This window comes from Urocampus carinirostris, chromosome 2 (assembly GCF_059441175.1).
Source record: "Urocampus carinirostris isolate Australia breed hairy pipefish chromosome 2, RoL_Ucar_1.0, whole genome shotgun sequence".
Taxonomy (NCBI): domain Eukaryota; kingdom Metazoa; phylum Chordata; class Actinopteri; order Syngnathiformes; family Syngnathidae; genus Urocampus; species Urocampus carinirostris.
In genome coordinates this window covers 19,944,962-19,959,663 of record NC_142350.1, presented here as the reverse complement: position 1 = coordinate 19,959,663, position 14,702 = coordinate 19,944,962, and the positions used below count along the sequence as shown (strand labels likewise).

The 14,702-nt window shown below is 39.7% G+C and overlaps 1 protein-coding gene across 3 annotated transcripts; it reads right to left on the bottom strand.

Annotated features, from left to right (window-relative positions):
* Positions 1-1,411: 1,411 nt before the first annotated feature.
* LOC148371301 (uncharacterized) lies at positions 1,412-9,988 on the bottom strand. Of its 3 annotated transcripts, none has more exons than XM_088329310.1 (6): positions 9,793-9,988; positions 3,889-4,267; positions 3,621-3,792; positions 2,654-2,832; positions 2,498-2,594; positions 1,412-2,418 (listed from the first exon to the last, which is right to left on the bottom strand). In XM_088329310.1, the coding sequence occupies exons 1-6, from the start codon at positions 9,886-9,888 to the stop codon at positions 2,265-2,267; spliced, it is 1,077 nt and encodes a 358-aa protein (XP_088185436.1). In that variant the 5' UTR covers positions 9,889-9,988; the 3' UTR covers positions 1,412-2,264. The 3 variants fall into 3 exon arrangements, with proteins under 3 accessions (XP_088185436.1, XP_088185437.1, XP_088185438.1); XM_088329311.1 differs by lacking the exon at positions 9,793-9,988 and adding an exon at positions 8,503-8,708; XM_088329312.1 differs by lacking the exon at positions 9,793-9,988 and adding an exon at positions 7,718-8,069.
* Between the last annotated feature and the right edge of the window lie 4,714 nt (positions 9,989-14,702).

Sequence of the window (14,702 nt, the reverse complement as noted above, 5' to 3'; positions counted from 1 at the left end):
TCAATAAAATTGTTCAAACCAAATATAAAATTAAAACTCAAATAAATACTTATTTTCAGTCTGGTTATGGTGCAAATTCACCGGTAGAAAAATCTCATTGATTGCCTTTATTTGTGAAGTAAATCCCATTTGTTGGCCTGGAGAACGATGGGCGCCACCAAGACACACCACAGAAAATGGTGCCCCAACGCCCTCTAGTGCTTAAGGAATCTAACGACCCAAATAGGTATATTTTTCCATAAAGCCCACGAGCAAAAGGCCATCAAACGGTAAATGGTAAATGATCTGCATTTATAAAGCGCTTTTCAGGTCAATGAAAACCTCCCAAAGCGCATCTACCTAATAGTATTTGTAAACATTTTGATATACTTATGCAACTAATCTGTTACTCTCTTGGCATGTTTTTTTTTAAATATTTTCTTGTACTTTGGATACGTTTGTGGAGTTTGATTTTAACGACGGTTCGTAAGGGTGCTTGAAATCCTTGAAAATGATTGAGTTTCAAGGCTTGAATTCTGGTTTAAGTGCTTGTAAAAGCTTGAATTTTTGCCATTGTTTCAATTAAACTTTGCTCTAAAATAAAGCTGACATTGATTTCTGGTGACTTTGGTTTGCAATTGCATTTTCTCCTCTCGTGATTAATGGGAGCTGGCATGAGTTTGTATGCTATTGTCCTATGAAGTGTCATCGCCCTCTACGGAGGAGGACTGGTGCATGCTACACTTAAACAGGGCAATATGAAATGTGTATTAGTGCAAATATTACATATTATTTGTCGACATTTATTATGGCCCGAATTAAGGTAGGGTTTTCAATGGTAAATTGTGATGGGAAGAACTTCCTGAAAATGTAAGCTACATATTCATATATTTTTTTAGCCAACACCTATATGGTTACGTCTTGTTCAGATATACAAATCTCGTCGTTATTTACTCAAGATCTGAAAATCTTATGTCTTGATATTTGCACACGCAAATCTCATATGTAAATCACAGATATATTTTTGCATTATACAAAATTCAGACTGGATTTTGTGTACAAACCCTGTGTGAACTTAAACAGTTTTGTCCTTAAAGAGTTTCCATAACCAGAAGTAAACATTTATATTTTTATGTAAATTATCTGTTCCCTTTCTGGTTAAAAAAAAAAAAAAAAAAAGTTAATAAATAAATAAATAAATGTGAAAAAAATGTAGCGTTGGATACACTCCACTGCCTTGAAATGGTTGAATCCATTTGCATGTTTAGCCAGGAGTGTCATGTCTAATCTCTTTGCATACAATGCTTCACAACGTTGATGTCAATGACAAAGACATTTCAATTCAATTGAATTCAAAATAAAATGCATCTCTCTTCATTAATGTTGAGAAACACTGGGGTAATAAATAATAAATAAAAGTCTGCACACTGTATGTTTTGAATTTACTGGGGCAGTTTTATTCAATGAAATGTGTGTTATAAGTATATATTATTATGAATTTCAAAAAAATTAAACATTAAATTATTCTATCATCTAAAATACAATTTTGCAGGGTGATTTTGTGTATCCGGCAGCACGGCGGCGCAGTGGTTAGCGCATGTGCGGCACAGTTCATGTCTTGGGAACCTCCTGCGTGGGTTCAAATCCAGCTCCAGACTTCCTGTGCGGAGTTTGTATGTTCTCCCCGTGCTTGCGTGGGTTTCCTCCGGGCACTCCGGTTTCCTCCCACGTTCCAAAAACATGCATTTCAGGTGAATTGGCCGGTCCAAATTGTCCCTAGGTGTGAATGAGCGAGTGAGTTTTCTGTCCCTATGTGCCCTGCGATTGGCTGGCAACCAGTTAAGGGTGTCCCTTGCCCACTGCCCGATGATTGCTGGGATGGGCTCCAGCACCTCCGCGACCCTACTGAGGATAAGCGGTGAAGCTAATGAGATGAGATGAGATTTTGTGTATCCTCAGTAAAATAGAAATATGGGTGAAAAGGGTTAGAAAACACTAGAGCAGGGGTCTCCAACGTGGTGTCAATGTAGCCCCTACGACTATCTTTGTAGCCTGTGGACTGGTTAGCGAAAATATACCATTAGTCATTGTGATTTTCTGGGAAATTTGAGTTCTAACAGGCATGATGGCGAGTGGTTGAGTGAGCTTATTTTAACCTCTTATAATTACATAGTAATGACATATTTTCAATATGCATATCAAACTGGTAGCCTTTTGAGCTAAATAGAAACAAAAAGTAGCTCGCAGCTTGAAAAAGGTTGAAGAACCCTGCACTAGAGCATTAATTAGCATTTCAATTCATCAGGCATGGTTTCGCCTTTAAGAGCCGCCAGGGCATTGTCGGCCATCTTCTGAACCATCTTTCTCATAGTGGCAACGGTGCAGGTTCCTGAATGAGGAGTGATCAGAACATTGGGAAGACTGAGAAGAGGATGATCCCTGAGAACATTGGAGGATAAAGTTGCGTGTAAAAATCTTAAGACGTTTCATTTGAGATGCTGTTGTCATGTAGGAGAACCTTGGTAGGGGTTCAGGGTAAGTCACATCCAAAGCAGCGGCTCGTATGGTCCTGGCTTGCAGAGCCTGAACCAATGCGTCCTGGTCCACCACTTGTCCTACAAATTATGAGTAATGTCAGAAAACATCTTTAAAGACCGCATTTAAAAATATGTACCACGGCTGATGTTGACAAGCGTGGCGGTGGGCTTCATGAGGGCCAGCTCCCTGGTGCCAATAAGGCCCCAGGTCTCGGGTGTCAGGCACACAGCTAGCATCACAAAGTCGGAGCGACCAAGAAGGTCGTCAATACTCTTGCAGTAACTGGCCCCCAAGGCCTGCTCATCCTCCAAGCTCCTAAGGAGAAAAGGTCAGCTCGTTACTGAGGATTTGAATGCATTTTAGTCCAAATAACTGATACAAGCAAAATAGCTGATGGAAGGTTGAATTTGATTACTTGGAGTGGTCGGGAGCTGCAGTATCCAATTGGGCCGCAAAAGGGCGTTAGCAACCCCAAAGCAGACCACACGTCAAGTCAAGTCAAGTCATTTTTATTTGTATAGCCCTAAATCACGAAGAGTCTCAAAGGGCTTCACAGATTATTACACTATATTACACAGACTATTTTTCAGAATATTATTATAGATTCCCCTGCTCTGGAGCCGACGAGAAGAGTAGGTTATTCATATGCTATAGAGTAGAAGTGAGTTTTAAGCTTAGATTTAAACATTTCCACGGAGGTTGCATCTCAGGGGGAAGAGCATTCCACAGCACCGGTGCCCGGATAGAGAACGCTCTCGAACCAGCAGAACACTTCTTTGCTCTTGGGATCACCAGAAGACCGGCACTCTCAGAACATAGGCTTCAGACCGGGACACGAAAAGCAAATGTTTATCAATTTTTTGGTATTTATTAGGGATGATTTGACACGAAACCTAGTTGAAGTCACTTGGGGAGCCCTAAAGTACAACTGTGTAACTTTTGGCAAAAATTGTTTTAGCAATTTCAGAGCCCATACAGATATAAACACACACAAATTGGGATTTGAAAAGCAGTTTAGATAGTGGATGGATTTAGATTAGTCTGATCAACATCAAACGTTATGTTCCTGCAATGGTTTACAGTATAAAGTTCAAATATTTTACCTTTGGGTTCTGTTATAATACAAAATATTCATGTCAAATCCTTTGGCCCGCTGAGCAATTTTGTAGCCAATGTTTCCCAATCCTATGATCCCCAGAGTGGACCCTGAAACCTCAACACTACCCAGGCTCTGCGGCAGGATGGTGGTCTTGGGGTCTATCATTATCCTGTGTCCTGTGAAAACATTGACATCCCTTTTAATAAGAATAACAGGGTCAACAGTTAATCACTCACACGTTATGACCGAACGACAAGTGCACTTTTAATCACCATCAACAATGTTGCGTGCAGACCCAAGAAGGAGCGCCATGGCCATATCTGCTGTACTATCGCTGACCACCTTGGGAGTGTTAGCAACCCTCACCCCAGAACGGAGGATGCAGGGCAGGTCCAGGTGATCGTAGCCTGCCCCTGCACTTGCTATCACTTCCAGGGCAGGAAGCGAAGTCAGCAGGTCGGGCGTGACAAGAGGGAGTTTTGCCCAGTTAAAGATGACTTGAATATGAGGGCCCCACACTCCCGGGTCTTTCACAAAGTCCTGGTGCAGCACTATCCTGAAGTGCGGCCTCAATATATCCATGGTCTCCTCCGGGATGCCCTGTTCGCCCACTTCGGGGATCAGAGCCCATGGTTTGTCTCCGTTCATCACCTGGAAGGGAAGTTGAAAAATGTAACATAAATATACCTCAAGCAAAATTCCCTGGGTGGTAATCCTTTCGAAAGCTGTTCTAATTAAAATGGGAACAATTGAAATTGTAGTTCGCTGTGTCGTCAAATCAAATGCAAAAATATCACAGTAAAATTGCCCCCCAGTTCTCTCAGCTCAAACAACTGACTCCATAAGTTCCCGGATGACTTCTGAATGATCCAATGTCCTCCTAAATGATCAACAATGACAACATATCTCCAAAGCACTTTGAGAGCAATAATATAGAAATAGAGGGAGCATAAAACTGCTGCAAACCTTCCAAGAAAGGGCTGCCCCTCTAAACTTCCAGCACAAACAAAGAAAAAAATAATCAGAGAAGCAACCAAAAGTCCCATGATCAAATAGAATGACCTGCATCTGTTTTATAAGACCACTATTAGTTGTACTCTTTATGGAAGAGTGGCAAGAAGAAAGCCATTTCTGAAAGAATACCATAAAAAGCTCGTTTGATATAATTTTACAAGGCACTGTATATGTTCATATTAATTTAAAATTGTCAAGAAATAATAGTTTTTTTTTTGTTTTTGTTGTTTTGTTTGAATGTTTTAAAACAATGGGAAAAAGCAAAAACAATAAGTTAAAAAAGTGTCATGTTTGTAGTCTCACAGAAACCATTTTCCATTATCAAACATTTTTGAAAAAGCACCAAAGAGCCGCATGAAGCTCCAGAGCCGTTTGTTGCTGATCCCCATCCCACACCCTTAAGTATTCATAGTAGTATCTGGAGAGTAAGTATGCAGTAGAACAAGGGTCAACAATCTGCAACCCTAGAGCTACATGCGGCTCTCTAGTGCTGCCCTAGTGGCTCCCTGAAACGTTTTAAGAAATGTTTGAAAATAGAAAATGCTTTTAGAGGGAATTATACATAAATATATTTATTCATGTATATCGCAAACCCCAAATTTGTCATTAAAAACCGGTTTAAAATTTGGATGACAAACGTTGAATCTGTACGACCGTATCTAAAATGATTTATTAACAACATAAACTAAGAAAATTATTTTTGCAGTTAGGCTCAAAAATAGCAAAACTACAGTATTTGGACAGATACAGACCGTATTTAGTTGGCAAAAAGTATCCAGGTTGCGGTAAATACCCCGTGGATGGCTGTTGCTCGAACTCCTCAGTGGGCTTAATATTTAAGTGCTACACAGCTCGCACAAAGTTTCGCCTTTAACTCATGATCTGTAGTACAAGTTGCAAAAGAAAAATCTGATGTATTTGAATTAGTAGCTGATTGTCTATATAGATCGGCGAAAGCATCTTAGAGCTCAATCTTTTAGATATATTTTTGCATTTCAATTCAATTCGAATTTAAAAGATATTTCAGTGATTGAATGATAGAATATTTTCTAGAATTGTTCTTTTATTTCACGGAAATTAATCTCACTTTAGCTGAAATACAACATTTATGACGACTGAATAATAGACTTTTTAATCTTTTATCAAAAATATTTTACTTGCTAATGTCATCTCCTTGCCGAAATCATCACTGCAGCCTCTGTCTAGCTGCTTGCTTTGCCTGTGCATGTACGTGACTCTCTTAGAGGAGCTCAAATAAACTCTTTTTTCATGTTGTGTTTGGGTTGGCATTTGGACTGCATTTGAAACACTCATTTTCTTACTTTCACCATTTTCAAGAAAACCGAGAGTGTGCGCGTGTATTCACTCTCCTTCAGCCTGATGCTAAGTGGCCGGAACACCAATGGTAAAAGTAAGATAAAAGCAGATAGGCGTGGTGAAAAAAATATATGCAAAGGCTTTTTTTTTAACTCAGTTGGACATCCTCAACACATACTTAATAAGATATTAATTTTAAACGTCTTATAGCCACCTAAAATTATGCACCACACCCTGAATGTTCCTGTTATAAGGATTTTTATAATGAGGCAATTTGTCTTTTGTCCCTATTGAAAATTAAGTCATGTTTATTTATGACACCCTTAATCACAAAGAGTCTCAAAGGGCTGCACAGACCACATATTATTGCAAACCACAGACTATTATGACACCATCCCCTGATCTAAAACCTACATGAGGGCAAATAATACAGATATTGTCAACATAAAATATAGGTTATTCATATGCTATAGAATAGAAGTGTGTTTTAATGTCACAAAACAGAAACAGAGACGGGACCCAATAGCGCTCGTTTTCTCAGTTTTTATTGATAAGAGGGAGAGAAAGGCTTGCTTCCACGATCCGCGGATCGACAAACACGGGTAGCAGGTGGCGGGAACGCGGAAGTGGCACTTCCGAGTCGAGCGAGGAGGATCAGAGAGAGGCGGGAATAGGAAGTTGTTGGCCGGGGCTGGAGATCAAAGCCGGTGTGGAATTCGTAAACAAGGTCGGTAGTAGGAGGCAGGCAGGTAACGGGGCAAAACTGGTAAGGTAACAGGCAGGCAGAACGGGGCGTAATCAGGTCCGGAAACAGGTTGGCAACAAAGATCAGGCAGAAAAAAACAGCGCAAAAACGTAGTCGGACGGAAAGGCTTACTGAGCTGAAGGCAACAGTTCGCATAATGATCTGATGGCTTCCAAGAGGAAGCCAGGGGTTTAAAAAGAGAGTGACAGCCAATCAGCTGTCCGGGCCGTTGGCTCCAAATAAGTCGCCGCAGCTGCGCTTAATCGGCAATCATGACATTTAAGCTTAGATTTAAACATTTCCACTGAGGTTGCATATCGAATCTCAGGGGGAAGAGCATTCCACAGCAGCGGGGCCCGAATGGAGAACGCTCTCGAACCAGCGGATCTCTTCTTGGCTCTTGGGATCACTAGGCCAGCATTTTCTGAGCAAAGGCTCCAGACTGGAACATATAAAATACTACTTTATATAGCTCCCCTTCTAAATGATTGAAATTCCCCTTATTAAGCGATGATAAACCTTAATAACACTAACCTATTTACTTAAAGCAAAACAGATCATGTAGGATAAAATCTAAGATATTTTGTGAAAAACAAGTTTTTTTTATTTACCAAATAGACGGTACAAAAAAAATCACAGCATATTTCTAAATTCTTAAGCCAAATTGCAGTGAATTCAGTGTTGCTTATTATACAACGCAGTGTATTTAAAAGTAAATAGGAAAAAAATGGATATACTGCAAACACAATTAATAGATCCGACTGAGAGCGCTAAGCCACGGCCACCATAGTTATAGTTTCCATGTATCACACACGGAGCGAATAGGGCGGCCGAAACAACAACGAGCGACTCTATAGTCGCCATTCCTGATAGCAAAGCCGTATCATTTCCAACTTATTATGCAAACTTATCTCAGAAGTCAGTAGAAAAGGGTCTCAATTATTACATACAAAGTTGTATTCATGGCATCGAGGTGTCCATTGACGTTAATAACATTGTAGTGGAGAATTTTACATTCATTTTACCTCGCCTGTAGTGAGTTGATATTTTGATCTGTCATCTTGCTGAAAGCAATGGACTCTATGCACGACTTACTTCCGCGTTCGAGTAAGGATGTAATAACGTCATTGCGGAGTTAACAATTACACGCTGTTTGTTGAAGTTGCCGAAGATTACGGTGAATGATGTCCGGAGAATTGTCCGACCTGAAAGACTCACCCGAGGAACACGACAAACTGAACACATGAAGAGGGGTCTGCAAATAGAATCAAGTACCGTTTTAAAAAAATGTGAACTCAACCACGTGTGGGCGAGTGGTTCATCCAGATGCACCGTGGTTGGGTGCATCACCTGATGTGATGGTCTGGTATATGACCCTATCGAGCGACCATCCTTTGGGCTCGTTAAAATTAAATGCCCAAAATGGATTGCGAATACCTCAGAATTGATCATGGTGTGCATAAGCTGAAAGAAAGTCATTGCCATTATTGGCAAGTCCAGGGGCAGTCGCTGATTACAGGATTTGGATGCTGTGACTTTATTATCTTTGCCTCTGAAGACATTCTTGTGCAGCGCATTCACAGAGACAATGCTGTGTTGCATTGTATGAAACAAAAATTTGATTTGTTTTTCCTCGTACACATATATGTCAAAATACCTTTCAATGTGCAAATTAGTTGACATGGAACAAATGTCAATGCAATACTTATATTAAAAAAAAAGTCAACAAGCTGCAACGGGAGCCATGTGTGTAATTTAAAGAAGGCAAAAACATTATACAAACATTTGTGCGTATACAAGTCATTCTGACCTTCGGCGGGCATAAGAAGAGTTGAAATTAATTGCAAATAACGTCCAAAAACCAATCCGTATTCGGCTTTAGGGGGTTTGTTGCTAGCATAACATTGAGACCAGAGCTGACCGGAATCTTCCAACCATCCTGATTTTTTTCCGGAAATACGTCATCGTCTTTCTATCATAGAGCCTATTCTTGCGATTGACTGGACAATAAAATGACAAGAAAATGGGGCGGTTTGGTCACTTTGAGTCGCTGACGGTTCTTTGTAGCACTCGATTTTGGTTGCACAAGACAATTTAGTGACATCTAGTGGTGAAACATTGCACACTGCATCTATACTAGGAAATCAGACCAATTTCAGCGTTTGCTTTCAACACTCATCTTTGTGGTTATTCAGTACGATGCGATGTCCTTTTTCCTTGCTTTTGAAATGACTCAATTTTGGGATTGTTTACAACTCACAGCACATTATTTTAGAGTTTTAAACAAACTGACTGGTTTTTAGTTGTTGGTTTTGGTAGAGATTGTTTTTTTCTAACGAAAAAATGTTTTTGTTCTGCATAAGACGATATTTTTTAGAGCAGGTCTGTCACACTCATTGGAGCTCGGAGGCCTCATAAAAGGGAAAAAAAATCACACGGGGGCAGGACTGGTAGATTAAACAGAAAAGAGAAAAAACAAAAAAATAAAGAGAGAGAGAGAGAACAAGAGAGAGAGAGAGAACAAGAGAGAGAGTGAACAAGAGAGAGAGAGAGAGAGAACAAGAAAGAGAGAGAACAAGAGAGAGAGAGACAAAGAAAAAGTGCTTGTGAGGGAGAAAATAATAGAGATAAAGAGAGAAGGAGAAAAAAAAGACAGGCGGGCAGACAGACAGACAGAAAGAAACAAAGACTGGTTTCAAAACAAAAGTTGTACATTTACCATCACCATGCAAACATGAGCGTAAAGGGCGTCGGACTTTGTACCCCAACATGTTTTACACTCATTTTCCTTCCAAAATCTCAAGCAAACCTCAGGATTGAAACATTAGTTGACATTTTAGAAAGAAAGTAGTTTTCAGAAAAAAACACGCCTTTTTGTGTCTTTAATAAAAAATATGTCAAGGTTGTTATATCCAAGTGGGACTGATCTATTAGCATCTTCTGCCACTGATAGACTATGACCTCTGCCCTAGAGCCATCCGCAGCATTTACATTGAACAACTGAAATGTATTTACAAACTCAATTTCAGAATTTGTAAGAACGGTTTCAACAGCATTTTGCATCCTGACACACTCATTGCAAAAAATGGTTTTGCGTTACCTTGATAGGTCGTTGCATGCCCTTGACTTCAAAATTCCTCCACCCCTGGACCGGTCTCCACAGTCTCCTTGCAGTGTGGACAAAGACACTCAGCATAGTAACGGCCAAGTTAACTTGTGATCGATTAAAAGAGTTTGCGAATTATTAGAATATCACCATCGCTATAGCGATGTTTGACAGCAAAGTTTTCTGTGTGTTGTCAATGATCCACATTGACGCAGCAACTTTGGGAAACATTGTCCAGACGTTTTTGGTCACATGTGTAAAAGTGCTGTGAATACCATTCAGCCTGAGATGGAAATATTCTTTTTCAGTTTGGTTTCGGGGGCCACTTTATGTTTTCAGGTTCACCAAATTAGTCTAACATAAGGTCAACACCAAAATAGCTTTGTTTATCAGTACGATGCTTTATCATTCAACCTACATTAGCAGCCTACCCTACGAATAATAATTACAGTAATGGGTCTTTTCTAAGTGCAACACATTTATCTCAGAACAATAGGAACATGAATATCATGTTTGGCTCTGCAATATTTTAACAGTTGACTAAATGCAGCTTTACACCTGAACCAACTCACCACAAACATCACAAACTCAGCTGCGAGCTATGAATAAAATCATCCATCCATCCTTTATCTTCGATTATCCAGAGGTCAGGTGTAAGGGAAGCTCAGACATTTTTACGAAATAACTTTGCTTGCACCTTGTTTTGAAACCATTATTTAGGTCAAAATGAGCCTTAACACTCTTAATTTTAAGTGTTTTATTTATAGCTATATGGGACACAGGCTCCGGCATAATTATTATTTCATAGATTTGATCAAATCATCAAACATCACACAGTGAAATGAAATGTGCTGAAGAATTAGCATTTGCCTGGAAAGGGGGCTTGGCGGATTTGTTGAATTTCGTTCTAAAATATACATGGTATGTCTCTCTCAAAAAAAAAAAAAAAAAATCCAAATTTTTTGCTTTTATGGCCTTCTGGGTCAAAAAGGTTCCTGACCCCTACCCCTAGCCACCTCGTCTAGCTCATTCGCCAGGATCCCGAGGCGTTCCCAGGCCAACCTGGAGACTTAGTCTCTCCAGCGTGTCCTGTGTGAGTGTACGTACGGGACATGTCCGGGACACCCCCCGAGGGAGGTGTCCAAGAGGCATCTTTTTCAGATGCCCAAACTACCTCATAGCAGCTCTTCATTGAGTCCATCCTGGATGACAAAGCTTCACCTTATCTCTAAGTGTAAGTAAACCCAGCCACCCAAAAGCCAACTTCTAAAACTGGGGATCGGTGCAGCAAAGACCCCTCCTTTGGCTGCCACCCGAGTCTCTATGCACCCAACCTCTGTGGCCCCTCTCACAGGTAGTGAGCCCATCTGAAGGCGGGCCCAAGTCGACCCCGTGAGCGTAGTCCCAGCTCCACAAGGGTTGTACTTTAATCAATAAGTTCTAAAATATATGCATTAATTTACTCTGTATTTTAATTTCCAAACAGCTTTTGATATCAGTAGCGCTTATCTGCCCAAGTTTTGGAAATTTTCATTTAAATAATACAATGATGTACGGACCCCTTGAAATATTTTAATTATGATTACTGTCTTGCAAAAATATGGATTTTGGAATCTTAAAAACGGTGATAATTGTAAATCCCTTGACTTTCATTTAAATCCTCCACCCGCATTATCAAATAATTCCACTGGATGGCACTAAAACGCCAAATGGTATTTAAACGTTCTTGATCTCAGGTAAGAAGTGCTGCGAAGACCAGTCAACCGGGAATGGAAGTATAAGAATAAAACTATTTTCTGAATTGTTTAAAATAGTTTTTCGTTTTTTAATGTTTGTGTACAAATCCCAAAGGTTTCGGAGTCCAAATTAATACCTAACCCCCCCAGTCCACTTGTGTCAAATACTTTTAGGGGTAATACAGAGTGATACAGATATATTTACCTGTATTTGAAAATATACTGTAATTCCGATGAATCAATTTTCAAAATATTTGATTTATTCGGGCGCTTTTCCACTCAAGTATTTGAAAAACATATAATAAAAAAAATTCAGCAATTTTGTATGGATACCTTGAAAATATTTTTGATTATTAATAATTTATTGCTAAAGTGTAGGCATTATTTTTGGTCACTTAAAGACGGTGACATTTGAAAAAATCCTTGGTTTTAATTTGAATCCCCCACCTCCTAGCATGAGAGCTTGCATTGTAAAATATTCCCGCTAGGTAGCAATAGAAGGCTAATTAGTATTTTAACGTCGAAGACCTCATCTAAAAAAACATTCAACATTAATTTAGTATTATCTAAACTGCTTAGCTACAGTTATATTTGCGAAATTTTTACTAGATGTAAAAAATGTATTGCAGTACGATGAATAAGTAATTTCAGTTTTTTTCCACGTTATTTTTGTATCCATAAGAATCGTATACTTAATAACAATACCGTTAAGAAGGTTTAACAGATTAAAAAAAAAAACTACTTTTTTTCCCGATTCAAACAGCAACCAGAAATCTTGACTCGAGACTAGTATTTATTTTGAAGTTTTTGTGCGTGAATAAGCCGCTCTAACGATCTTACTACATTTCCGTTTTGGTAAAAGTTCGCCATTTCCACTTTTTAAGCACATATATGTTGTTGTTTTGATATTCTGGAGACATTTTGTGTTTGGCGCGTAAAATTGTGAATGGTCTGCATTTATATAGCACTTTTCAAGCCAATGAAGGCCCCCAAAGTGCTTTACAATGTGCTTCACACTTACCCAATCACACACCAATAGCAGAGAAATATTTGCTAATCGGGGGCATTAGGGATTCAGTGTCTTGCCCAAGGACACTTGGACATACAACATGAAGGAGCTGGGAATTGAACCTGCAACCTCTTGAACCCAAGACGAGCGCTTTACCTCCTGAGCTACTGTCGCCCCAAATAATTAAAAAACATCGCTTTAAAAATGCAAAAAGGTTGGCATGTATGCTAACGCCGTAGCATATTATTGTGTATAAAGCAAAAAATAAACTCATTGAATCTGAATAAAATATTCGACATTCATTTTATATGATCTAAACCAGGGTTTTAGGTTTCTTAAAAATACTCGTTTCCAGCGGTTTGTGAAAGGATGCAGTATAAGCAGAACTTTCCCTTCAGTGGTGCTTTTTTTTTTGCATTTGTGATACTTACAATATACAAACAATGCTTTCCATAAACAACATAAGGACCACTTGCTTGCAAAATACTGTATTCTCATAACCATTGGGAGCACCTTGTTAAAGGGCGCAGTCTCCTTAGCTGGTTCTATTTCTGTATTTAACACTACACAGGGTGCAGTGCATGATAGGGCGCCGGTGCCCTCTGCGGCGGTCACCTTACAACAACACATACAAGCATACGAGTGTTTATTTAAAATACAAGTGAACCAAAACTTAGTTTCTTTGTGGTATCTCTAAGTATTAATTACAAAGTAAAACACACTGATAAAACTACATTTTTTAAAAAGAGCTGGTACTCACATTTTTACAGGTAATCCATATCAAACAAAACGGTCAAAATTCTCAATCTCTGTTCTGACCAGAACAGCCTTGCTAAATCTCCATTAAAAGGTTCACTTTCTTCACTTTAAGAGTCACTCTCCGTGCCGTGCGGCTCCTCGGAAATGATGCCGGCGTTTGCAAAAGCAGTCCGGCCTGACACATTAGCCCCAGCGTCAACAATCCATTCTTTTTATAATATCATAATCCGCTGGAAGTCTTTCACATTGCTAGATACAGTGGCTTGCAAAACTACTTGGCCCCCTTTGTGACCTTCTGCCACATTTCACACTTCAAACATAAAGATATAAAACTGTAATTTCTTGTAAGGCGTCAAAAATAAGTGGGCCACAATCATGAAGTGGAAAACACTTTATTGGATATTTTAAATTTTCTCAACAAATAAAAAAACTAAAAAGTGGGTGTGCTAAATGATTCAGCCCCATTGAGTTCATACATTGTAGCGCCACCTTTTGCTGTGATTACAGCTGCAAGTTGCTTGGGGTGTGTCTCTATCAGTTTTGCACATCGAGAAACTAATATTTTTGCCCATTCCGCCTTGCAAAATAGCACTGTTGGATGGAAAGGGTTTGTGGACAGCAGTTTTCAGTTCTTTCCACAGATTCTCAATTGGATTGAGGTCTGGACTTTGACTTGGCCAATCTAACACCTTGATATGTTTTTGTGAACCATTCAGTTGTAGCTTTTGCTTAATCTTTTGGATAATTGTCTTTTTGGAAGACAAATCTTTGTCCCAGTCTCAGGTTTTCTTCCAGAATGTTTTGCTGAAATAGTTTTGCAAGCCACAGTATGCTACAGCGTTAGCATCGTGAGTACTTCCGCAAACAATGAACACATTTCATGTGACTTCACGTGTCCTCTTCTGCACAAGAGGGACACTTATCACGTTCACACAGGAGATGCAAAGAGGTCGCAGGAGATCACGTGCAAGTCGCATTTAATTGGAAATGTGAACAATCTCACAAAAACATCAGAGTCCACCCAAAAATGTTGTAAGTCTTAGATATGACTTTGCCAAGGCTCAAACCTGTGACCTCCTCGTCTCAGGGCGGGCGCCCAAGCCAAAGGTCACTGAGATAGTCTACGTCCGCCGCTTTAGGTCACACAGAGGTCGCACCGCAAGATATGACGTGCTTCACAATTTAAAGAAAATCTGAGACTTTTATGTGCGCCTTATGTTCGTGAAAATACAGTGACAGTTTTCCGCAATAGCACCTAACTCATGCATGAACTTTGCAAGAACTTTCACATGATTTCGATCACCATAGCGATCACGTTGGCCTGGGCGACGGTGCTCCTGCGGACATGCCCGTAACATCATCCCACTTCGACCAGAGGATCACGATGGAACTTTGTCATC